Source organism: Dendrobates tinctorius, unplaced genomic scaffold (genome assembly GCF_039654945.1).
Source record: "Dendrobates tinctorius isolate UK_male_01 unplaced genomic scaffold, ASM3965494v1 ptg000243l, whole genome shotgun sequence".
Taxonomy (NCBI): domain Eukaryota; kingdom Metazoa; phylum Chordata; class Amphibia; order Anura; family Dendrobatidae; genus Dendrobates; species Dendrobates tinctorius.
This window is the reverse complement of record NW_027361910.1, coordinates 591,539-619,012: the sequence shown is the minus strand read 5'-3', so window position 1 is coordinate 619,012 and position 27,474 is coordinate 591,539. Positions and strand designations below refer to the sequence as shown.

The following is a 27,474-nucleotide window of genomic DNA, read 5'->3' as shown; positions in this document are numbered from 1 at the left end:
TTGATTTATTGGGCCCATGTTCTGTGCCAGACTCTAGAGTTCTAAGGTATGTTTACTTTGAAACACTGATGCGTCTCAGAATAAAACATCAGGCTGCAGATATTTATTTATATAGCGCCAACATATTCCGCAGCGCTTTACAGTTTAACCGTTCCAAACACAACAATCATAAGTAACAACGTTCAATGTTAACAATACAATAATGAAAGCAAAATAAGCCGCCCCTGCTCGTGAGAGCTTACAATTTACAATGAGGTGGGGGGGATACAAAGTACAGGTGTGTATTTACAATGAAGGTCCAGCCATCTTGAGGGAGTGAAGGATGGATGGAGATAGTGAATGGACTACACAAGCACACTTACACATAGAATGACTTTGATTAGAGAACGTGGATAGGCTGCTCTGAACAAATGTGTTTTGAGGGAACACCTGAAACTATGCAAATTGTGGATTGTCCGAATTTCTTGGTGTAGAGCATTCCTGAGGATTGGCGCAGCGCGGGAGAAGTCTTGGAGTCGGGAGTGGGATGTACAGATTAGTGCAGAGGTTAGTCAAAAGTCGTTTGCAGAGCGCAGCGGTCGGTTAGGCCGATAGACAGAAATGAGGGAGGAGATGTAGGGGGGTGCTGCACTGTGGAGAGCTTTGTGGGTGAGAACAAGTACTTTGAATTGGATCCTGTAATGAATGGGCAGCCAATGTAAGGACTGGCAAACAGTGGACGTGTATGCTTAGCTTCTGTGATCCTTTGCTTATGGGATGCTTGCGTGCTGCACCCCACACTGAGTCTGCACCCCACACTGCGTGCTTCCCCTTAGGAACTGCAGATGTGCAGCAGTGTCCAATTCCTGTTGCTGGAGTATAGGGCAGCATGAATCTGATAGCCTTTAAGAAGATGATACTGTCCCTTTAAAGATTACTGTTGGCGATCTTCTGCTAATGATTTCTAGCTTATCATCTGATCCAGATGAAAGGGAAACTGGGATTGTGAATGCTTTATTTTGGTTCAAATGGGTTGTCCACCACTTTATTTTATCTTAATAATGGGCTTGTAGTTGGCCTAAAATAAAACCGCTATACTTGCCTACTGGACCCCTGCCAATGCACGATACAGCAGGCCGTGTTGTCCTCCTTTTGGCGGTGGATGCCAATCTAATTTCTTTATCTTCTGGTCCAGGCTCCATGACGGCTGCATCCGCTGCTGTAGCCATTGTAAAATTAAAGCAAAGTGGTGGACAACCCGTTTAAGGTACCATACGGTACTACATCTGGTTGTGTAATTTTGCTGTCCCTTGTTGACATTTAGCTGCCTTGTTCTGCAGAGAAATGTGGGATCGTCACAGTATAAAACAATTGAAGATGTACTTGTGCAGGCTCTTGTCCTGTCAGGCTGTATTCCTGAGAATCATGCCGATGCCATGAAAAAGATGTCCTTTCAGCGATGTGCACGCACCGATAAGGTAGGTCTTATGCTGGTAAGCTTATGTGTTTGGGGGGCATGGCTATGTAGCGGCGAGAGAGGACGCGTCTGAAGAGAGCTCCTGCCATCCTGACTATATCTGGACATCGGACCCTTACCTCAGCGGCGCGGTCGCTGTTTTTTTGGACCCTCTGGACTCTCTGGCGCTCCTGGCCCCCCGCGGGAGAGTGGGGCTGGAATCCTGAGCGTGGTGCAGCCGTGAAGACCGGGGCGGCTGGCGGGGCCTGCACTGGGCGGCGGCCATCTTGGAGGCGCATGCTCTGCCTGTGAGAGGCGCAGCGCCGGGTTCTCGATTTTGTGACGCAGCAGCGATATTGCTAGCGATATCGCTATGTGTGATACTTACCTCCGGCCGGCTCCCCCGCTGTCTGTCGCTGATCGCGCAGCTCCATTTCTCGTCAGGCGCTTCCTGCTGGCGCTGACGAGTGGATGCGGGCGGGAGAACGTCTTCATCGCCGCGTCTGAAAGATAAGTAACGACCGCTGCTGCGTCGCTACATCACTGTGAGATCTGCCTGTTTGGCAGCTCGCTAGCGACCATTTAGCGATGCACCAGCGATCCTGACCGGGTCATATCGTTGTCGGGATCGCTGGTGCATCGCTAAATGTAAAGGGGCCTTAACGCTGCAGATCCAGATCTGTGCTGCTCCTGGGACCCTGCAGCCACCATTTGATAATTTTACTCCATCTATAACCTTGATTTAAGGGACTCCGGGGTGTACTGTCTTTGATATCCGGCTGTGCCCTATTGCTATCGAGATGAGTCGTTCCAGGGGGTCTGGGGCGAATATGCTGAAGGAATATGCCAGAATAGACCACTCCGAAGCTTCAAGATCTCTTAAAAAATCCCCCCACAAGCTCAGCGTAAGAGCCGCCCCTCTGAGAGTGGGGAGGACAGTGAGCAGGAGGAATTAACCCTTAAGCAGGCATCTGAGCAACTCATGCAGGCCTTCTCCTTAAGGCCTGTTTCACACATACCCTACGTTTGTTTCATCAGTTGCAATCCGCGAAAATGGCGGGACACGGATCCGCAACTGTTTTGAAAGCAATGTGTGCTACCGGACTGTTGCTCTGACGAAAAAACGGATCCAACGGATGACCATCCGTCAAGATCCGCCGATAATGCAAGTCAATGGGAAAAAGCGGATCCGCCAAGAAAAATGGCGGATCCGTTTTTTTTTGCAAAACGGCGGATTTTGACTGATGGTGACAGACGGATGTGTGAAAGAGGCCTAACCAGGACGTCTGTCTGGGAAGATAGAGGATGTGCACACCGAGGTGGGACGCCTCCGACAAGATATGCAAGCCATGAAGGGCTGTATTACGGAGGTGGAGACGTGGGTATCCCAGGTAGAAGACACCAGCACACCTATGGAAACCAAACTAATGAATGTGGCAGGTTCTATGAACACGTGGAGGCAAAAAGCAGATGACCTGGAGAACAGAATGCGTCGGAATAATATCCGAATTATTGCACTACCTGAGCGATCGGAAGGACAACACCCAGAGCAATTTCTAGAAGATTGGCTTAAATCTACTTTGGGAGATGAATTCTCCCCAATATTTGTGGTAGAGAGTGCTCACAGGGTCCCTACTAGGCCTCTTCCTCCTGGAGCCCCACCTAGACCTTTTCTGGCGTGCCTCCTCAACTGCAGGGATAGAGATGTGGCTCTGCGTCTGGCACGGAAAAAGAGCCCTATCAAGTTCAACAATGCCACAATCTCGATTTTCCCAGACTTCTCTATGGAACTCCAGAAACAACAGGCGCAGTTTACGGAGGTCAAGAGGCATTTACGGGAGCGGAATATTATGTACTCTGATTTGCCTGGCTCCGGTGGTCCATGAGGGTTCTACTTTGTTTTTCACAGATCCAGCGGAGGCGGCGGAGTGGCTGCGGTCTCACAAAGGGTCCGCTGCAAAGGAATCCTAATGTATCTATTGCTAGTTGGTATTTTTCTATTAATCGGCTTATTGGAGCTTTACTCAAAAGCGTCCAGGTTACCAACAATACCGGACACTGGGCTCAGTGATGGTATCCCCCTGTTTGCTTCATGATGGGAGTACAGGACTCTGCTCCCGCTTTGTTTGTTGTTTATTCATTTTGGGGGTTTTTTTGTAGTGTTTTTTTTTTTTTGTATTTTTTTAGGTAAAAATCGCAGCTGACAACAATTTCAGTTTTTAGGTGATGTCTCTAAATTTTGCCCGGGCAGTATTATGTACCATATTCAGCCGAACAAAACATGGGGTCTGAGTTGATAAGTATGACATGGAATGTGAGGGGTATAAAAACTCCTCGGAAAAAGATCAAAGTCTTCTCACAGATCAGACATTACCGCCCTCACATTGTGGCCTTGATAGAGATGCACCTGACCAGGGAAACAGCGCGGTGTGTGCAGAAGCCTTGGGTACAATGGTCTGTCCATGCATTCCACACCAGCTATTCGAGAGGGGTCTCACTATTGGTACATAGAGACGTCAGTTGGGGAGACTCGGAAGGACCCTGAGGGTTGTTTTGTTTTTATCCATGCATTGATAAACACCAGGAAATATGTAGTCTTATGCATTTATAACCCCGCCCCCCCTCCCAGCTCGTATGTCCATTCTGCAGAAGGCAATGGGTTTTGCCCTTAATTACCCGGATGCTGATGTTATTTGTATGGGAGACTTTAACATGGTTATGAACAACTGCCTTGATAAATTGAGGCCAGATGATGGAGGGACTGGGGGGTCCTCTCCATCGACTACAACCCCGTTATTATTTACGGGGGGTGGCAGGTGGTTGGATTTGTGGAGGGTGCGTCAGCCTGAGCTAAGGGAATATACCTGCCACTCATCCACTAAACGCTCTCTATCACGCATAGACTATATATTTGGTTCTAGTGGTCTGGCAATGTGGGTGGCTGATATATAACATGGAAGTAGGGGGATAGCAGACCATAGCCCGGTCATTCTTAAACTCAAATATGGTCAAATAAACAGCGGAATGGCTTGGAAGTTGAATCCTTTTTGGTTAAAATTGATGGGACCTCTTGACAGAACGATTGATCAGTTGCATTGCTTCACCACGTCCCACCCGGAGCCTCAAGATATTAATTTATTTTGGGATGCCCTTAAGGCATACCTGAGGGGCTGTTTGTCCTCCACGATTTCTTATAGTAAGCGGGTAGCATCGAGAAAGGATGATGCGGTGGAGCATCGACTGAAAGACTCAGAGGCTACATATATATCTAACCAAACTAGTGGGAACAGGATTGAGTGGTTGGCCGCCCAGAGGTTATATAGTCAGCATGTGGACACTAAATCTAAGCGTAAACTATTCTTTACCCGTCAATCTTACTTTGAATTGGGGAACCAGACGGGCAAATTTTTGGCCTATCTGGTGCGCCAACATAGCACCTCTAATAAAATATTACAGATTCGTAGGGCGGATGGTCTATTGGTGTCTTCGACCGAGGAAATTGTTGGCTGTTTTCTTGACTACTACAGGTCACTATATGAATCTAAAACTGACTTTGACACTTTGGGGTGCTTAGACTATTTGTCAGATGTGTCATTCCCCACATTACATTCTGAGCAGCGAGCCCTTATGGACGCTGTGTTCACCGCAGAGGAGATTGAAAATGCCATGACAGACATGGCTTCTGGGAAGTCCCCTGGACCTGATGGGTTCCCTATTGAATTATATCGGAAGTACCAAGATATATTGACGCCACTTTTGGTGAAAGTATTTTGAGGAATTTGGAAAGGGAATTCTATGCCCGAGTCCTTTTATGGGGCTAACATCATAGTGCTTCGGAAGGCGGGGAAGGACCCTTTGGAATGTGGATCCTATCGTCCTATTTCATTAGTGAATGTGGACTATAAAATTTTTACCAAGATCCTAGCTACTAAACTGAATTCAATTATATTGAACCTTATACATCCTGATCAAACGGGCTTTATGACTGGTAGAAGTACTTCCATCAATATCAGACGAGTCCAGTCAATAATCCAATATAGTTCCCTAATGCCAGACAACAAATGGGCACTGGCATCGTTAGATGCTCTCAAGGCTTTTGACTCTCTTGAGTGGCCTTTTCTCTCCGCATGCTTGCAAAGATATGGCTTTGGCAATAAATTTATAACATGGATCAAAATATTGTATATGAAACCCAAGGCCCGTATTATAGTAAATAACTCTATATCTGAATCTTTCTCATTGCATAGGGGTACCCGTCAAGGCTGTCCTCTCTCCCCGGCCCTCTTCGCCCTTGCGATTGAGGCACTAGCAATACGTATAACGTACTCCCCTAGCATCAAAGGCATAGATATAGCAGGTCGGGTGGACACCATAGGCCTATATGCCGATGGCATGGTGATATTCTTGAATGAAGCGGAAGAAACTTTGCCACAGGTGATATCCCTTATAGATAGATTCAGTCAATATTCAGATTTACATATAAATTGGGAGAAGTCTGCCCTGCTGCCCCTTTCCCATGCTCCGATGCCCCAGCTGGAGGCTCTCTCCTCGCTATCTATTGTGTCTAGTTTTAAATATTTGGGCGTTCACATACCTCACAATAGTACGCTTGATCTACAACTCAATATCCACCCACTGCTGGAACTAGCTAAAATTAAATTTGCATCCTGGAGTAGGCTCCCTTTGTCTGTGGCCGGAGGCATTAATCTGATTAAAATGATACTGCTCCCTAAATTTAGCTACTTCCTTCAGCACAGTGCGGTAGCGGTGCCCAGGTCTTTTTTTGTAAATCTCAATTCCCTGGTCACGTCCTTTATATGGGGGAAAACTAGGCCCAAACATAAATTGTCCGCTTTACAGAGACCAAAGAGGGGAGGCGGGGCGGCGCTGCCGGATTTTTTCCTATACTACTTAGCTGGGCAGGCTAAAGCATTAAGTAAATGGATGCCGGGTAATTGCCTCCCCAATTCTGAAAGTCATTTGCTTCACGCAGCACAAGTGGATTGCCCATTAGGATTTCTTGAGCTAGAGAAAACCAATGCCCCACGTCTGCTACCCCTGCTCCGGCTGACACGATCAATATGGAGGCAAGTCAAGAACGTAATTGGGTTTAAAGATTTTATAGCTGAAATGCCCCTGTGGAATAATAATTATTTTCCAGAATTGCTAAATCACCCGTCCACCGTTTTCTGCACTCAGTGTGGCGTCTCTTCAGTGGGGGACCTGTATGACCAAGGGATCTTAAAGTCTTTTAGTTTCAACGAGTTTATTGAAAGAACATAAGTATCTTTTAACATGAAAGACATTGATATCAAAGCAAGGGGGGTGCGTATGAAAGCATACATGGGAAAGTATACAATATCTTCCTGATCATATTCCAAGTTTTATAAAGCTATAAAACAATCTCAACACTACTAAATTAGGGGAGGGAGGGGAATAAATGGTGAGTGCTGTTATTAAAAACTGAGTCAATGCGGATTAATGTAAGTTTTGTTTCAGGCTTTATATTTACCAGCGGCGGTATCTATTTCTATATACTACACTGATAGGGATATCACTCTAGGGAGATCACTTCCATTTTGTGCCTGAATCCAAGGTTCCCAAATACCCCTAAAGGTTTCGAATGAGTCAGTTCTGATGGCTTCTATTTTTTCATATAGCATCATTAGGTCAACCCGATTCTTCACCTGTAATATTCACAATGTGCTAGTTTTCCATTTGCTGGCTATGTGATTCCTAGCTGCCATGGCGATAAAATCAATAAGACGGCACATTTTGTTATTAACATGAGTTGGTCTGTCCCCTAGAAGTAACACTGTCGGTGTTGGTGTTAGCTTCCTATTCAAGGTAGTATTGATAAGTTTTATGACGTCTTTCCAGAGGGATTTTACTATGGGGCATGTCCACCATATGTGGAGTGTATCTCCATTGTCAGCGCAACCCCTAAAACAGTTACCGGGAACCGTGTGGTAAACATTATGTAGGAAACTGGAGACATAATGTATTCTATGAAACACCTTGAGGGACGTCTCAGTGAGTGATACCTGGTTACTATCATTTACTATATTTTCATAGCATTTGTACCATCTTTGAGGTGTAAGGGAGATTTGTAAGTCTTCCTCCCATTGTTCCATGACTTTCATTTTCAAACATTCCCCAGGTTGCTGAAATACAGAGTAGAGATATGATATAAGACCATTTCCCAATGGATCGTATAGGCATTTTAATTCGTAGGAAGTAGGTTTAGGGTCCGATAAGTTTATAGTTAATTTTTGTAGAAAATGAAAAATTTGTTCTAATCTAAAAAATTCAGACCCTGGTTCCTGGAACTTTTGTAATGAAATCTTGTTTTGGCATTCGCTTAAAGTGGATTGATAAATTTTGTAGCTTAGTTAAATTGTTTTGTTTCCACCATGTGTGATTTCTTGATGAAATGAAAATTGGAATCTGTTGGTTCTCCATATCCGTAGCGAGTGGGAGGTGTATGGCGAGTGCTTATCTAAATCTTTTGGCAGAGGACCCGTAGCCCACATCAAGCTTTCTAAAGAGTAAGGAGCTATTTGCGAGTTTTCTAGTGATATCCAGGTGGGTGCCTGTTGTTCAGAATTCACCGCTGCCAGTTGAGCGATTTGGGCTTCCTTATAATAAAGAGCAAAATTCGGCAGCGAGAGTCCACCATGTCTTTTGTGTTTAAACAAGGTAGTCTGAGAAATGCGAGATTTATTATTCCAAACAAAGCGCAGTATTTGTGAATGTATCATTTTCAATGTCATTTGAGGTATCGGGATAGGCAAGGATCGGAATAAATATAGAAATTGAGGTAGTATAACCATTTTCACTGAATGAATCCTTCCCAAAAAGGAAAGGGAGGGGGTAGACCATTTTGTGAGAGTTTGCGATAACTTATGGAGGAGAGGGGCGTAGTTGTATTTAAATAGGGTGGATTTGGACATTGTAAGTTTAATCCCTAAGTAGGTGATATGATGTTTTGCATGACGGAAATGAAAATTATTTAATATAGATGATTGTTCCATTGATGGGGTATTCAAAAGCATAATCTCTGATTTATCCATGTTAACCTTGAGTCCAGATATCTCCTCAAAATGGTTGTGTTCTTATAAGATTGGGTAGCGATACATGAGGGTTTTTTAGGGTTAGGAGAAGGTCGTCAGCCAAGAGACTAACCTTGAATTCTTGTTTGCCTATCTTTTGGCCCATTATGTCGGGGTGTAAACGAATCTTTTGAGCCAATGGCTCCATCACCATAGCAAACAGGGCTACCGGGTTATTGTAAAGGAGTTTAAGCGAGTTTATTAATTGTTGTGAAAACCCCATTTTATATAATATGTGGGACATATAGGGCCAAACGACGGTATCAAAATCCTTTTTTATATCTGGGGCTAACAAAATATCAGGGGGGATTTTTGTTTATTAGCGTTATGGATAAGATTTAAATTTCTACGAATATTGTCTGGGGCCTGTCTTGTTGGGATAAATCCGACTTGGTCTTTGTGAATAAGGCTGGGTAAACATTTATTGATCCTATTTGCAATGATGGCCGAGAATATTTTAAGGTCTAGTTTTAATAAAGAGATAGGCCTGTAGTTCTTGGTAAGTAGAGGGTCTCTCTGCTGCTTTGGAATAACTGTAATATGTGCAGTAAAGAATTCTGGTGGCATTGGTTGACCCGTTAACATGCTATTACAGTATGCTTGGATATGTTTAGACTGTACTGCGGAAAATTTTTTATAGTATAGCACCGTTTACCCATCAGGGCCTGGAGCCTTTCCGGCTTTTAAATGTTTGATTATGGAAGTTATTTCTTCCTCTGAGATAGGGGAGTGCAGTGACGCAGCGCAAGTCGAGGTTAAAGAGGGTAGGGGAATGTTGGATAGAAAGTCATCTAATTTGGGCAATGAGAAGCTCCCATTGTCAGTGTATAACTTCTGATAATAATTTTGGAATGTCTTGTAGATTCTGTTCGGATTAAACGTGGTATGGGACTGCTCGTCTTTTATAGAAAAGACTGAGTTTAACCTCTTTGTTTGCTTCAATTTTCTCGCAAGCATTCGATCCATTTTATTGGAAAACCTGTAAAATGTCGCTTGAGTCCACCGTATTGCCCTTTCAGTACGGGTAGTTAATAAGGTGTTCAGCTGTAGTTTTACATTGTATATTCGTTTAGTTAAATATAGTGAGGGGCATGATTGGTTGGCGATTTCTAATTTAAGAAGCTCATTTTCGAGTGATATTTGTTCTCGGAGATGGTCTCTCTTTTTTGGGAGGCTAGCCTAATGAGAATGCCCGTGATATATTTTTGTGGGCCATCCAAACGTTACCCACAGAGACGTCAGAGGTAGTGTTTGAAAGAAAAACGGTTTTAAGTTCACATTCAACTAGTGATCTTATCTGGGGGGGTCCGCTAGTAAAGACTCATTCAGCCTCCATCTATATAGTCGTGAGGTTACTATGTCAAATTTAAACACAGAAAGCACACCATCGTGGTCAGACCATGAGGAAGGGATGTGTCTGGAGTATAGCAGTGAAGGTATATTCTCTGAGTTTGGTCATATTCCAGGATAGATTGGATTCTTACTATGTACTCTAGAGAAGTAGGTGTATCTTCTTGTTTGCTGGTGATTTTCCCTCCATGAGTCCACCAAATGATGGGCCTGGAAAATATTTTTAAGCACGTTTTTTTTCCTTTTGCGGTATGTCAGATCTCTTATTATTAGAGCGATCAAGTGCCTCGTCCATGGTCAGATTGAAGTCACCCCCCCCAAATAATATTGTCATATTGGATAGAGTTTAGTGATCTTGCAACTAATTTAATGGTCTTCATTTGTAAGGTTGGGGGTGCATAACAGCTGATAAAACAAACTCGCTTCTCCTGCGCCTTGCCCCAAAGAATTATATATCTGCCTTCTGTATCTCTAATTACGCCCTCCTGTATAAATGGAAAAGAATTGTGAAATAAAATAGCGACTCTAGTTTTTTTATCTTGTGAAGTCAAAAAGAACCTTGAATAAAGCCTATGGCAGAATCTGGGGAATGGAGCATTAGAAAAATGAGTCTCCTGTAAAAATATCACATCAGGGGAATGTTTTTGATAATAAACGCACGTTTCCTTTTTATCGGGGAGTTGAATCCCCTAACATTGTGTGATAGTGTTTTAAACATTTAACGTGTGGGGAGGTTCTGATATACATATGACTAAGTCCCCCAGTGACAGAATGTGTAGCGTGTTGTTCCGCATCTTCTATCAAATCATCTATACTTTCAAAACTTTTCAGCACTGTTACAGGGTAAGGGAAAACACCGAGGACAAAAGGGAAAATACAACAAGGTAGAAAACGGTTACAACCATTAACCAATATGTGGGGTAAACCATGTCGGTCGAATATTATTAGGACCTGGAACAGCAATATCCCAAGGTGGAGTGGCATGGCTACTCCAAGGGCACAGCACTCCAGTACAAAAGGAAAACTACATATCTTGGAACTCACTAAAGAGAATATAAAAGAATGTGAAGTGGCAGCGACATGGGAACAACAGCTTTACCTTATCTTTGGGTCAAGAATTATTCTGTAACCTGTCAGGCCTCGCACGGCGGACTTCAGTCCAGTCTCTATGGGGTCTTTGTCTCTGCGGCGCGGCTCCCGGGTCCAGCATTGGGATTCCTGCTTTTTCTAGCACCCTTTTTCCTTCTTGATTTTTTGGCGAGTAGACTGTGTTACTGTGAGAGAAGATTAATGCTTGTGGGAATCCCCATCTATATTTAATATTCGCCTTGATCAGAGCCAACGTCACATCTTTCATATCTCTTCTCCTCAGCAGGGTTGCTGGGCATATGTCTGGGAATAAGAAAACCGTGTCTGGGACCCCAGGTTATTGTTGCATTTTACGAGCTGCTGCCAAGATCAGGTCCCTAGATTCCTCGTAGTGCATTTTAAGGATAATGTCTCTAGGCGAAGCGTCCGGTTTGGGTCCCCCCAATGCTCTATGAATCCTGGTTATTCGTAAGGTGACAGGGTCTGCCTGAGGCAGGAGAGCATCGAATAGGCCCACGGCAACCTCCATTAAGTTAGTGTTGCTTTCTGGTAGTCCCTTAATTCTAATGTTGGCCCTTCGTGCGCGGTTTTCCAGGTCTTCACACTTAAGCTCTAGGAACTCAACTCTAGCGTCTTGCTCCTTTAGTTGTTCTCTGTCGGATTCCATAGCATCAGCAGTATCATCCATTCTTTTCTCTAAATCATTGGTTCTTTGACCAATATCATGGATTTGCTGGGTAAAATTATCTACTCCCGTTGAGAGTTCAGCTCTGAACGTCTTCTGAATGGTGGTCAGTAGGTCCTCCATTGTCATAGGAATCATAGTTGTAGAGCAAGTCGGGTCATTATGTTGGGACTTCAGAGGGGGACTTCTAGAACTTGAAGTCGATAGTGGTGTCTATAAATCTCCCACGTGCTGCCTTTCAAATCATGGAGTTTAATTATTCATTTGAGTGCGTGTTTGCGCCCGTGGCGGCTGACCTAGTGTACCACAATCATAGTCCATCAGGGCCGTCCATGCCCTCCGTGTTGAATTACTTCAGGTTATGGGATAAATTGCGATATCCACAACTATGCAACTGTTTGTTTCTGATTCGGACTTATCTAGCCCTGTAGTTATGCTCGGATATATATCCCGTGGAGCCGTGGCCACCTCTCAGGTATCAGATATATTTGGTCTCTGCTATATAGGGAACTGAGGGCACCAAGTTTGTGCAACAACACCCAGTGGTCAGCAGGTGGAATCCCACTCCCTCATAAAAACCACGAGGAAGCAATAAATACAGCACCTCTTCACATGGGGTTCTGGTCCCTCTAATCGTCAGTAAATCAAGGAGTAGTCCCCTAATCCCGGGAATTAATCACAGCCCACGATATAGTGATTCTGTAGGACCTCTATTATAACGGACTAGGTCCTGTCAGGAAGCCGTAATGTGTCTCCTGCAGCGTGCTCCCAGACTAGGATATTCTTTTGTGCTCTCTTGTCCCTCAATGAGATGTCCGCCCCCAGGTACTGGGATCTCTGGTGCCCCATCTTATGTTACCTCCTCTGGGTTATACTCGCGCCTCTCACTATCGGCGCTGCTGTCTGGCCGTCCTTTTCAGGCTGCCGCCTCTTCAGAAGTGCAGGCCGCGGGCACCGCCACGCTCTCTCCTGGTCTCACCAGGCGGCTCCACTCAGTCTCCCCGTGGTCCATCCGGCGGGCGAGGTAGGGCAGGCGTCTAACGTCCTCCGCTCTCAGCACTCCCAGCACGGGAGGGAAATTCCCGGCCCCCAAAGTCAGAGTCCGGTCCGGTGCGCCTCCAGCAGGCCTCAGGCTCCCAGGTAGGCCGCAGGCGTCCGCCCCGCTCCACGGGTCCAAATGCAGCCGCAACGGGCAGAAATCACCCCGCAGGTCTCCTCCAGGTTATCGCAGCTTCGGGTGAAAGCGGGTGGGCTGTAAGGGGTTGAGGGTTACCCGTAAAGTAAATAGGGTAAGAGGAGCTCTAATCCACACGTCTTGTTCCTTCGGCGGTTGGCCACGCCCCCTTTAAGTCTTTTGAGCAATTACAGGCCACACATGATATTCCGAGATCTCAATTTTTTCGTTATCTACAACTGAGATCGGCTCTTCAATCACATATGAGGGATAGGGGTCTGGGCCGCGCTATTTCATCGTTACCTCTGATAGGAATCCTTAATTCGCAGGGTCCCCAAGGTCTCATATCCTCTTTATATACGTACATGCTGTCGGTGGGGGCGGAATCTGCCATAAGCTCTATTAAGAGGAAGTGGGAACGACTCATCCCTAATATGCAAAGAGAGGTATGGGAGGAGATTCTGGAATCTCCGATTGGAGTATCTCCATCTATTAATAACAGAATGATACAATTATATATAATCAATCATACTTGACTCCGACGCGACTTTTTAGGATGGGTCGACTGCAATCATCCGAATGTTTGCGATGTCACTTGCCAGATACGGATTTTATTCACATGGTGTGGCAATGCCCCATTATCCTGCATTACTGGAAAGAGGTTACGTCACTACTGACATCGTTGGTACAGACTCCAGTCCCTCTAGAGCCATTGGTCTGTTTGTTTGGGGGTATGGGAGGAGGAGATTTGGGATCGCTATACTAGAGTCTTCCTGCGCGAAACACTGTTTGGATGGGCGGCTCATGTCCTTCTCTTAGATTTTGGGTTGATTTGGTAAATTCGATTGTTCCATATGAGCACACGTTATACCAAAATAGGGGATGCCCGGGTAAATTTGAAAAAATTTGGGAGAGGTGGAATTCCTCTCATCTTACTCTGCAAGGTTGAGATATCACATACGACATAATGATATAAGAGACTAGGCTGCGGAAATAGTAGACACTAGTTGATGTAGTGGTAGTTGTAGTTTATGAATTTTAGTTACACTTTATTTCTGAATGATATTACAAGGCTTGTGAAATTGGATTGATATACATGCTGGGAAATGTATAGCCAATTATTCTTTACGTACGTTTGGAAGGATATGTACATATTGCCTTGTTTATCTATAAGAATGTGCAGTTTCTTTGATTTATATTTTGCAATGGACAAACATGTATGCTATGTATAATGTTTATCATAAGCCATTTTGTATGTTGTACATTCTTTGTCCTGAGGTTCAATAAACGAATTAAAAAAAAAAAAGCTTATGTGTTTGGTTATTTATTAACACTATAATCTGCGGCATGAAAAACAATAAAAAGCACAATGGCTGTCACATCCAGGATGCTCACAGGTTATTATGGAAACATCACTTTCTAAGAGGTATATGAATAATTTTGAGATTGATTTGTGCCTTTTTTCTGAGTAAAAATGGTACTAATAGTGGCTTTTTGTTATTTGGGCCTCTTATGTTAGAGTGTCTAAATTTGAGAAAAAAACTAATGAAAGATTTGCAGTCTCCCTTAAAGGGGTATTCATATGATATGAAATTGGTACAGTTAGACACCATGAAAATAAGCAAGTTTGCAATTGATTTGCTTTTTCGATCTGCCTTGATTCTTCTGCTATGAGAGTTTTTATCTTATGTAGTGTACAGCTTGTTGTTAAGGAGACCGACCACAAGAGCATTTCTCTCTTCTGTTGAGATATTGGCTTGTAAAGTTTAGGTTATAATTTAAGTGCAAGGAGGCATTACCAGATATTTTTGAATGGGGGCGTGGACTTCTTCCCCTGTATGATGCTGACCAGTCAGACAGGCAGCAACCTACTGAGTTAAAAAAAAATACATTTAGTATTATTATACATTTTTATAGCGCCATTTATTCCATGGCGCTTTACATGTACACAAAATGAGCTTGGAACAGGTTTTACAGTTTGAAACGTGTAATGACAGTCTGTTCACACTGGTCTCACTGCAGATTGATTACAAGTGTCGGGAGTAGAGCAAAGACTAAGAACATATTTCAGCTTTCATCTCACTGTAGCCAATATGGGGGAGGGGTAGTACAGCAGTTCTGAGCTTTGTTTTATTGCAAATGCCTCTACAACTCTCCTCACTGCATTGTCAGTTCAACAGATCTCGAATACACCTACACTGACTGACAGGACATGAAAGGTCTTGATGATCTGTGGTTTACCCCCAGCACTTTGTAATCACACACAGCTCTGCATTGAGATCAGACCATCTGGCACTACATGTCTCACACAGGAGAAAGCCTGTTCTAAACTATTGTGGGGACATTTTCTTTTTTCCCTTGTGTGTTGCTGACTATTTGAGGGCTCAACACCACATGGGGAAGAAGTACACGCCCCCAAAAGCAAATCTCTGGTAATGCCCCCATATTCATAACAAACTATAACCTAAACTTTAGAAGCTAATAGCTCTACCACACAGAAATTAAAAAATAAAAAAGACATTTTATTCAGCTCTGCAGCCACTATTCCATGATGTGAGCATTTTAACATGCTGAAACTGGTGAAAGGTCCTCTTTAACTCCTGAGATCCCAGCCTATCGATTTTTATATAGCAGTTTGCTGCTGCCCTCCTTCTCAGCTCCTGATCTTTTATCAATCCTGCAGAATCACTATCCCTCAGCCCCCACTATCAGCATTTTCCACAATTGTTATATTCATTGCTTACTTAAGCCTTGTGCTTATTCAAAGGGCTTGTTATATCTGGATACAAATCTAGTGATAGTGGTGTAGATTTCAGAACCAGCCACTGACGGACCTGAGCATGTCACAGTAGCAGGATAAGCTTAGCTACTGAACCAGAACTGTCACTCAAGGAGCACCCACCCCCAGCATCAGGAAAGTGAGGCTGCAGAGCTTTGTGCTGCTCAAGACAAAACTTGTGTATAACTGTCAAAACAAGGTTGCTTATGGATTCTCCATTGGATGGAGCCTTTCACAGCCAGGCTTCAGGATGGCAGACAAATATGTCTTTAACATAGTTCAAAAAACTCCATCCGGGGACCATAGTGAAAGACGTGACTAGTCAGCCATAGCCTCACCCAGGTTCTCTCCACCCCACTCCAGATGATTGACAAGCCTCCCTGTAATCCCCAGCCAGCTTTTGCAATCTGTTTTCTGTGAAATGCTGCAGTGATTCTGAGAAAACCCTATTTAGCTGCAGTCACGCCGCAGCCAGACTGTGATCCATGTTGCCTGCAGTTCAGGCAGCAAGAATCCAGTAATAGGTTCCCAATAACTCATTCTGCAGCTATCAACAGAAAGGCGGTAGAAAATGGTGCAACATTTTTAATGAAGGCCAATTGTAAAAAAATAATAATTTTTAGCACCAAATATTTGTATTTCAGTTTAAAAACAGAAAAAAAAATGTTCCCAATGGTGGACAATCCCTTCAACTGCACTTGGCTTCATCTGTTTTTGTGTTGTGGGCCTGGTTTTCATTATCCAGATATTTTAGCCTAATTCATCATTTGCGACTCTACAAAACATTGTACCCTTTTTACACTACTGTACTCCAGCATCATACTGGAGTACATAATCACGTCTAGTTTTATTTTTGCGAAGTTGAAGACTAAGATGTGACATTTTAACGGAATGTGACTTTTTCTTCTAAAAAGCGAGGACAAAAAAAAACATCATTATATTTTTAATTTTGCACAACGTCAATTTGAAGAATGGCTGTTTCCTTGTTGCCTAATAGATGCCAGTCCCAGACCGGCGCCATTGTGACTAGATACTCACCCTTTCACCGAAAGTGGTTTATGTTCCAGCTGATCAGTAGCTTTCTCTGAGCAAATGATACAAAATATCTGCAGCGTAAGGCCATGTTCACATCACGCTTTACCCTCTCATCAGTTGCTTCATCAGGGCTTACCTCTGAGACGTGGCCTGCCAGAATGGCCTATAGGATTGCTACCTCTCATAGCTTTTCCCCTGGGATCATTGCTTGGCTTATAAATCTCCCTATGCCAGCGTGGTGGTCTCCTCACAGAGAAACTTTACCCCCTAAAAATCCACATGTAACACAATTTTTCTGTGGAATTGTAGGAAAAATATGCCTTGTGTACTACTATCTTTTAAAGGTTTTGTGTGTATTTTGCATTGACCTTGGGAAATCATGTTGCTAGAAATTAGAAAAGTGAAACCGTCGTTTCAAATCATTTAGAAAGTTTCTAGTAGCATTACTATTCCGAGCTTTTATTGCTGTTTTTCCTTCTTCTCAGCCACAGTATGGGGCCTGTGATAACTGACCAGTTGTAGGTTATGTGCACATATTAAGTATTTGCACCAGAAATTTCTGTATCAAAATGCTGCACTTTGCAGTTCCATAAAAATAAATGAGGTTTCTGAAGTCTCATGCGCATGCTGCTTATTTTTTCCTTGCAGATTTGAAGCAGTTTCACACTTATAGCATGTCAATTGTTTCCACGTTTTTGCAGCATTTTTCACCCTTTCAAACAAGTAGTGAAAAAAAAAAACGCATAAAACATTTTTCCTGCTAAGAGACCGTTTTGGTGCAGAAATTTCTGCTGTAAATACTCAGTGTGTGCACTCACCCTAAAGGTATGTATTGCTTCCATTTCAGGGAGTCTCTGCTGCTGGGCAAGTTGTGTCTCTGAAGGTGTGGCTGATCGACAACATAGTGGAAAAAATTAACGGTCACCTGCCTTCCCAAATAAGAATAATAGGTAAGGACGTTCTTTGTAGTTTGTGGTATGGAAGGGCCTTGGGATTTATTATTTTATTAAAATGACTGATTTTGTAATGTAAAGACATAGCTGTAATGAATGAAGAAAGCCGCTTTGTTGTTCTTTCGTTAATCACCTTTGAAGTTCTCTGATAAGATTTTGGTGCACAGGGGCCGGACTGTACAGGGGGTCTTCTCCCTTTCTCTGATTCCCCGGCTCCTCCGCCTGCCTATGGTCTCTGAATGACCTGCCTCATCAGTGACCTGTCATTCAGAGACCTCAGCAGAGGGGCCAGAGAATCAGGGACAGGGAGGAGAAGACCCAGTGCACAATCTGGCCCCTGTGCACTGAAATCTTTTCAGCTGAGAAAGGTATCAATCTAATCAATATTACAGCGCCATTACAGCCATGTTTAATGCATAGATAAAATATAATTTAGATTTTTGGGAAGAATGGAGTCTTTTATGCAACATAAACAATTGACTTTGCACATTATTCATTTCCTCATAAAAGGACTGAAACGAGTTACGGGACGGTTTAACTCCAAGAACTCGTGTGATGCCCGTACCTATTCCTACACACTACCTACTTTTGCCTTTGCTCATAAGGACCACGATCTGCAGGATGAAAGTTTCCGGCTTGGCCAAGAAACTTTGGATAAAGTGAATGAACTGTTTGCGCTCTACAAAGGGACACACAATTTCCATAATTTCACATCACAGAAAGGACCTTGGGACCCCAGTGCTAAACGTTATATCATGGACATGAATTGTGAGCCCCCTTTCCTGCAGGGCGGCCTGGAGCTGGCCGTGATTAAGGTGAAAGGACAGAGCTTCATGATGCATCAGATACGCAAGATGATTGGACTGGTTATTGCGGTGGTGAAAGGATATGCTCCACCATCTATAATGCAGAGGAGCTGGGGAGAGGAAAAAGTGGACATACCCAAAGCTCCAGGCCTGGGGCTGGTACTAGAGAGGGTCCACTTTGAGAAGTACAATCGGCGTTTTGGGAATGACGGCCTTCATGAGTCATTGGACTGGGAAGAAGAGGAGGAAAAAATTGAGGCATTTAAGAAAGCGCATATCTATCCCACAATTATTCAGACTGAAATTGAAGAAAAGTCCATGGCAAGCTGGCTAGCCACTTTACCCATTCATGACTACGATGCAACTTCTCAGGGGCAGAATATAGTCAACCACAAGGTAAACCATTTTTATAAATAAGGGTGAAAGTGTGTGCAGAAATGGCTGTCAAATTAGGATCCCCCACTGGACCCCTTTAGATAAGCCAATTATCGGGAAACAAGCTGTCGTGTTGTGAATTCTCTCTCTGGCTTCCCTATGGTGATTACTGAAGATAGTGGAGCTGGTCAGATTGAGAGTTCTCTTTCTGGGCTCCCTTTGGTGGTTACTGGAGGTAGTGGAGCTGATTTGATTGACAGAGGCTTGCCACCTGATAATGAGGAAGACGATTGGAGATCTGGGGTTTCTGACTGGGATTTAAGACAGCTGACTCCCTCTATTCCTGCTGGTGATTTTCTTCCTGTGCCTCCTGAGGTCTGATGTCTCCTGCTCTTTCCCTGCATGTTCAGCTAAGTGGTTCATTTGCTATTCTGTTTGCATTTGATCTGGTTTTGTTTATCTCTGCTTTGTGCGGGTCAGCTAGCTCCGGCTGGGGCTGTGCTGAATCACTGCCCATATGTTACTGCATGTGCCAGTTTGTTTTGTCCCCTTTTTATATTGGTCTCTTTTTGCTTTGCTTTCGGAATATACCATAGTGCTGATATAGTGGGGGGCGAAGTCGTCTGACTTCAATGTTTTTGTGCATCAGACGTGTTGGACTTTTTGCAGGGTTTTTTGCGTGATTGCAGACAGTGTCTTTCCTTTCCTGTCCTGTCTAGTCAGTGTGGGCCCCATCGTTTGCTCAGTCTATTTTTCTGCCTGCGTTTGTGTTTTCTTCTTGTCTCACCGACAATATGTTTGGGGGCTATCTATTCCTTTGGGGTTTGCTCCGGGGCAGTTTAGAGTCCCCTTTCTTGCTTTAGGCTTATTTAGCTCTCTAGCTGTGCCGAAGCATCTAGGATCATCCTAGGTACGCTCCACGGCTACTGCTAGTTGTGTGGATAGGATCAGGGGTCTGCATTCGCTTAGTTACCAACCTCTCTGGTTTTCTGTGGCTTAGCCTGGGCCTGTTATCCTCCTCGGTGACCCAATCATAACACTGTTGTCTGTTTCTGACTATCAGACCCTTTAAACAAACTGGCAATTTCCCTATAAATGAGCAAAATCCTTTTTTGTCTGGTGCAATGATTTTTAAGTCAGCCTCAAAGTTAAGGCCCCGTCTCACTAAGCAATCTCGGTAGCGAGATCGCTGCTGAGTCACAACTTTTGTGACGTAACAGCGATCTAACCAGCGAGATCGCTGTGTGTGACAGCGATCAGCGAGTGGCCCCCCTGCCGGTATCGCTGATCACTGCAAGAAATCTCTGGACATTTCTTTGGTCGCTGGTCTCCCGCTGGCCAGCACGCATCTCTGTGTGTGACAGCGGGAGACCAGCGATCAGGTGTAAAAAATAAAAAAAAATAAAAAATATAGTTATTCTCACCTTCCGACGTCCCGTTCAGCCATCCCGCCTCTCTCCACGCTCCGGTCCCAGTGATCCTTTGCACGAATGACCGCGAGACTTTGTTATCCCGCGAGACCGTGACATCTCGCGGTCATTCATGCAAAGGATCACTGGGACCGGAGCGTGGAGAGAGGCCGGAAGACTGCGCGGGACGTCGGATGGTGAGAATAACTATATTTTTTATTTTGATTCTATTTTTTACAGAATGGCCAGCGATGCCGGGCGCTCGGCATCGCTGTGCTGATCGCTGATGAAGCTGTCTGTGTGACAGCTCACCAGCGATCACATAGCGACTTACTAGCGATCCTGACACCTTGATATCGGTGTCGGGATCGCTGGTAAGTCGCTTAGTGAGACGGGGCCTTTAATGCTATTGGCAGCATATAGTGCTGTGTGAATGGGGGATGTGCTGCCGATAACATCTGTGCAAAGAACAATCATCTGGGCGGCACGATGGCTCAGTGTTAGCACTGCAGCCTTGCAGCACTGGGGTCCTGGGTTCAAATCCTACCAAGGACAACATCTGCAAGGAGTTTGTATGTTCTCCCCATGTTTGTGTGGGTTTCCTCCCACATTCCAAAGACTTACTGATAGGGAATTTAGATTGTGAGCCCCATTGGGGACAGTGATGATCATTGATAATGTCTGTAAAGCGCTGTGGAATTATTAGCAAGCATTCTGTGTGCTTTGAATGTTTTTCAGCCTATATACAGGGGCCAGTAAACTACCGCTAATTGGCTTACAAATGGGTGATTGACAGCCATTTAATGGCTTAGATCGTCTCATCTAATGGGGGCATAAGTCCTGAATGAGTAGGGATTTCAAAGAATAATTTGCAAGTTCTACTGGATTCTCCATAGACGCCCGTATATCAGTCTGCTTTGCTCTATAACAGATGTATGGCAAATCAGACGGCATCTTCAGTATGAGAGGTTTCCTACAAGATGTTGGTTCTGCTGCTGTTTTGATACTCTTGTACAGCTGCAAATAATCATTTCTATTACCCTCCGCCTTTTCTACCACCCTCCGCCTTTTCTACCACCCGCCGCCTTTTCTACCACCCGCCGCCTTTTCTACCACCCTCTGCTTTTTCTACCACCCTCTGCTTTTTCTACCACCCTCTGCTTTTTCTACCACCCTCTGCCTTTTCTACCACCCTCTGCCTTTTCTACCACCCTCTGCCTTTTCTACCACCCTCTGCCTTTTCTACTACCCTTCTAGTTCATCTGCATACATTCAGATACCTCCTTCTGCATGTTCTGCACTTCTGATATGACCTTTTAGATTTACAATTTGGCTATCAGTCTCGCATTGAAATAATTTAGTTAGAAAACGGTATATAATAGTATTCTCCCATTGTCTTTTTCACAATCTGACACTGTCCATCCATTATTGTTAGGTCGTGTTCAGAAGATCGTATTTTCAGTTCAAAGTTTGTCCGTGAAAATAAAGACAGCACTCGGACCAATGTTATTCGATAGGGCTGTTCAGATATGCAAGTTTTTTTTTTACAGAACGGATCTGTGAACGGGAAGAAAATCTCTGAATGAGTCCAATTTTTACAGATACATTGTAATTGTTTAACAAAGAAAACTGTATTTGGGTTTATAAGTGTTAATAACTGCTGATGTATAAAGATGGCTGCCATATGGAAGGCAATGGATGAGAATGGAGATGCCTCTCAGATTTTTTTTTTTATCTGCTCATGCCCACTTTGTCTTGGTGTCAGACTGCCCATTAGACACATCCTAATGGTAAAGGGAATTGCAATACCTAGTGGTCAGGTCATTCATATATTTCCAGGATGAATGACATACTGCATGTATTTACACATTAGATTTAATCTTTCCGTTGTTTAGTTTATTTTTTGCTAATTCTGTAACATTTTACTATAGGTGGAAGCAGCGGTGCACAGTGATGACGATGGAGGCTCTGACTGATGGTTCGTCATATCTAACGTTACATCATTCCACAATTTGGAGACGTCTTACAGGAGGAGCTTTGAGTAATACTGGGCACAGTAATGACTAGCAATTTAATTGGGGCACGAGGTGTATAAACCATGATCCTCTTTCAGGATACTGCTTGGTTTTGTTTTGTTTTTGTTTTTTTTTTCCTTTCATGAAAGGTTTATACCTGTGGATAATCAGAAGGAATGTCTGATAACACAATCCATATCGATCTGGTAAGTTAGGTGAGAGTTGGCATAACAGAAGCGTAAAAGCCAGTAAGGACTGAGCAGGGCATGATGGGTTCTTAGCCTCAGCCAAGTAATGGCCTTCCAGAGTTCAGAGGATTTTTCTGTGCCGTGCCTTGGGCATATGTGGTCTCATACTAAATGGTGTACATTTTCATTTCTGACTTACAGTACAAGGGGTGTCCTCTACCTGGACAACCCCTATTTATCTTAAGTAGTCCTGCTGATTGACAGCAGGGCTTAAAAGCCTGGCAGACCCAGTGTTGCCATAACTGGAATGGCGCTGGTCTGGGAGATGCGTATATGTAGTTTTTATTTAATAAAGGGGACTACTTCACTTAAAATGAGGTCATCCAGGTACTGGGTTTATCATATAGAGAGCTATTTGTAATCTCTAGGCTGGAGAAATCAACCATTCATGTAAGATCTCCTACCATCTGATTGTAAATCCATGTGCCTAGTTCATCTGCGATTTGTAACTTGCATCCTATAGGACAGCCTTGCGGTACTTTTACACCGGACTGCCCACTCATATCACAATAGGAGCTGTAACGGATGAAACCTCTTTTTATGTTTTCCTTTTTAATAAATTCATCATTTTACCATTTCGGATTTGTGTTTTATTCACTGTTCTGCACTTTCTCGGCTAAGAAGCTTGAATAAACCTTGTTCCCAGACCCCCCTTCTTTGGGAAAATTGAAAATTTTGTCTTAGGACTTGAAAATGTGTCATTGACTCTTATTTTGACTACATGACTTTCCCTTAGTGATTAAAGTTGTCGGGGTCACTTGCTTAGTACTAGAGCTCATGTTGTAAAAGACGGGGGAAAAAAGTATCACGTACTGATTGATTAGACATGCTAATTTGCTATCTCAGAAAAGTTCACGCATTATTATTACACGTGTGAGAAACCAGTCACAAGACTCATTTAAAGGTCAATATTTTGGGCACAACATACAAGCCCTAAAATTTGAGTACATAAAAAGTGGTCTCTTCACATTTAATTGGTCTTGATCTGATATGTATCCGTGTCAATGACCTGTAACTTAAAATGCCACTTTTTTTTTCATTAAAAACGGTGACGTAATAATGTGCAAAAAGCAATTTTTATTTAGTTGGAGTGTAGCTGCTCATTTAGTCATAGGGGTGTGCCTCATTTCGTTCAGTCACAATTGTCGCCGGTCCAGGAAAGATGTTCCTGGGGTTGCGCCAACGTCATTCGAATTCGCTTTGAAATACAGAGCTTGTGCAGTGTGTACTGGGGAGCCGCGCTTGCGCACTGTCGATTGGGGAGCTGAGCATGCTCCTTGACTATTGGCTCCCAACGCGTGCACACTGAAGCTGCGTGTAGTACCCAGCTTTATTGACTGTTGGCGTGTTCGTACAGAGTCAGTGAAGCTGGGTACTACACGCAGCTTCAGTGCACTCACGTTGGGAGGCGATTGTAATGGAGCATCTGCAGCTCCACAATGCACAAGCGCGGGATTTCAAAGTGGGTTCGAGTGGCGTTGGCGTCACCCCAATAACGTCATTCAAATTGCGTGGGCAGTGACAACTATAACTGAACGACATGAAGCACACCCTTATTACTAAATGAACAGGTACAATTTAATTATGTAAAGTGCTTTTTTGCACGTGATTACAGTGTCGATTTTAATGAGGACGTGTTAGTGATGCACATTGCATCACTAACAACGCACTGGGGACAGTTAGATACTAAATATGACATGGCAGGTTCCCTTTAAGCAATACGCCATCCTGTATCTGTACTACATGGACAGTGCTGTGATTCGCCTGTACTGTGTTTTGCTCTGAACCTGTATTGCACTGCTATCCACCTGTACATCAAGTAATGCACTGAACCTTTACTACATGTAACTGCACGGTTATCCACCTGTACTACACTGAACTTTTACTACATGGCTATCCACCTGTACCACTTGTACTGCACTGAATCTGTACCATATGTACTGCACGGCTATCCACCTGTACCACTTGTACTGCACTGAATCTGTACCATATGTACTGCACAGCTATCCACCTGTATTACATGTACTGCACTGAATCTGTACCATATGTACTACACGGCTATCCACCTGTATTACATGTACTGCACTGAATCTGTACCATATGTACTGCACAGCTATCCACCTGTACCACTTGTACTGCACTGAATCTGTACCACATGTACTGCACGGCTATCCACCTGTACCACTTGTACTGCACTGAATCTGTACCATATGTACTGCACAGCTATCCACCTGTATTACATGTACTGCACTGAATCTGTACCATATGTACTGCACAGCTATCCACCTGTACCACTTGTACTGCACTGAATCTGTACCACATGTACTGCACGGCTATCCACCTGTACCACTTGTACTGCACTGAATCTGTACCACATGTACTGCACAGCTATTCACCTGTATTACATGTACTGCACTGAATCTGTACCACATGTACTGCACGGCTATCCACCTGTATTACATGGACTGCACTGAATCTGTACCACATGTACTGCATGGCTATCCACCTGTATTACATGTACTGCACTGAATCTGTACCATATGTACTGCACGGCTATCCACCTGTATTACATGTACTGCACTGAATCTGTACCATATGTACTGCACGGCTATCCACCTGTACCACTTGTACTGCACTGAATCTGTACCACATGTACTGCACGGCTATCCACATGTACTGCACGGCTATCCACCTGTACCACTTGTACAGCACTGAATCTGTACCATATGTACTGCACAGCTATCCACCTGTATTACATGGACTGCACTGAATCTGTACCACATGTACTGCACGGCTATCCACCTGTATTACATGTACTGCACTGAATCTGTACCATATGTACTGCACGGCTATCCACCTGTACCACTTGTACTGCACTGAATCTGTACCACATGTACTGCACGGCTATCCACCTGTACCACTTGTACTGCACTGAATCTGTACCATATGTACTGCACAGCTATCCACCTGTATTACATGTACTGCACTGAATCTGTACCATATGTACTGCACAGCTATCCACCTGTACCACTTGTACTGCACTGAATCTGTACCACATGTACTGCACGGCTATCCACCTGTACCACTTGTACTGCACTGAATCTGTACCACATGTACTGCACAGCTATTCACCTGTATTACATGTACTGCACTGAATCTGTACCACATGTACTGCACGGCTATCCACCTGTATTACATGTACTGCACTGAATCTGTACCACATGTACTGCACGGCTATCCACCTGTATTACATGTACTGCACTGAATCTGTACCACATGTACTGCACTGAATCTGTACCACATGTACTGCACGGCTATCCACCTGTACCACTTGTACTGCACTGAATCTGTACCACATGTACTGCACGGCTGTCCACCTGTACCACTTGTACTGCACTGAATCTGTACCACATGTACTGCATGGCTATCCACCTGTACCACTTGTACTGCACTGAATCTGTACCACATGTACTGCACGGCTGTCCACCTGTACCACTTGTACTGCACTGAATCTGTACCATATGTACTGCACAGCTATCCACCTGTATTACATGTACTGCACTGAATCTGTACCACATGTACTGCACGGCTATCCACCTGTACCACTTGTACTGCACTGAATCTGTATTACCTGTACTGCATGGCTGTCCACCTGTACCACTTGTACTGCACTGAATCTGTACCATATGTACTGCACGGCTATCCACCTGTACCACTTGTACTGCACTGAATCTGTACCATATGTACTGCACGGCTATCCACCTGTACCACTTGTACTGCACTGAATCTGTACCATATGTACTGCACGGCTATCCACCTGTATTACATGTACTGCACTGAATCTGTACCATATGTACTGCACAGCTATCCACCTGTATTACATGTACTGCACTGAATCTGTATTACATGTACTGCACTGAATCTGTACCACATGTACTGCACGGCTATCCACCTGTACCACTTGTACTGCACTGAATCTGTATTACATGTACTGCATGGCTATCCACCTGTACCACTTGTACTGCACTGAATCTGTACCATATGTACTGCACAGCTATCCACCTGTATTACATGTACTGCACTGAATCTGTACCACTTGTACTGCACTGAATCTGTATTACCTGTGCTGCACGGCTATCCACCTGTACCACTTGTACTGTACTGAATCTATACCACATGTACTGCTCGGCTATTCACCTGTATTTCATGCCCTGCACAGCTATCCACCTGGACTACATGTACTAGCATGGCTATTCACCTGTATCACATGTACTGAACTTCTACATCTGTCCTACATGTAATATACTGCGCTGTACCTGTAGTTTATGTACTGTACTTCTGGGTACCATACCACTCTGTACCTTAGAATATTATCAAAAAGTTAATTTATTTCAGTTCTTAAATACAAAAAGAGAAACTCATATTATATAGTCATTACAAACAGAGTGATCTATTTCAAGTGTTTATTTCTCCTAATGTTGATGATTATGGCTTACAGCTAGTGATGAGCAAGTATACTCGTTGCTCGGGTCTCCCTAAGCATGCTCAGATGGTCTCCGAGTATTTTGGTGTGCTCGGAGACTTAGATTTCGTCGCCTCAGCTGCATGATTTGTGACTGCTAGACAGCTTAAGCCCCAAGGGTGGTTTGCACGTTCATGACCGGGCCAATTTTTACAATTCTGACCACTGTCCCTTTATGAGGTTATAACTCTGAAACGCTTCCATGGATCCCGGTGATTCTGACATTGTTTTCTCGTGACATATTGTACTTCATGTTAGTGGTAAAATTTCATTCAAATAACTTGCGTTTATTTGTGAAAAAAACGGAAATTTGGCGAAAATTTTGAAAATTTCGCAATTTTCCAAATTTGAATTTTTGTGCCCTTAAATCACAGAGATACGGCACACAAAAAACTTAATAAATAACATTTCCCACATGTTTACTTTACATCAGCACAATTTTGGAACCAAAATTTTTTTTTTGTTAGGAAGTTATAAGGGTTAAAAA

At 43.8% G+C, this 27,474-nt stretch overlaps 1 protein-coding gene across 2 annotated transcripts in view; it reads left to right on the top strand.

The window, feature by feature from the left end:
* The window catches only part of PUS1 (pseudouridine synthase 1), a 37,281-nt gene extending 14,239 nt beyond the window's left edge, over window positions 1–23,042 (top strand). For both annotated transcript variants that reach the window (XM_073557027.1, XM_073557028.1), the window contains exons 3-6: window positions 1,320–1,457; window positions 17,507–17,609; window positions 18,123–18,814; window positions 22,134–23,042. In XM_073557027.1, coding sequence (XP_073413128.1) covers window positions 1,320–1,457; window positions 17,507–17,609; window positions 18,123–18,814; window positions 22,134–22,178 — 978 coding nt within the window. In that variant the 3' untranslated portion in view covers window positions 22,179–23,042. The remainder of the gene's footprint in view (window positions 1–1,319; window positions 1,458–17,506; window positions 17,610–18,122; window positions 18,815–22,133) is intronic.
* Window positions 23,043–27,474: the final 4,432 nt, after the last annotated feature.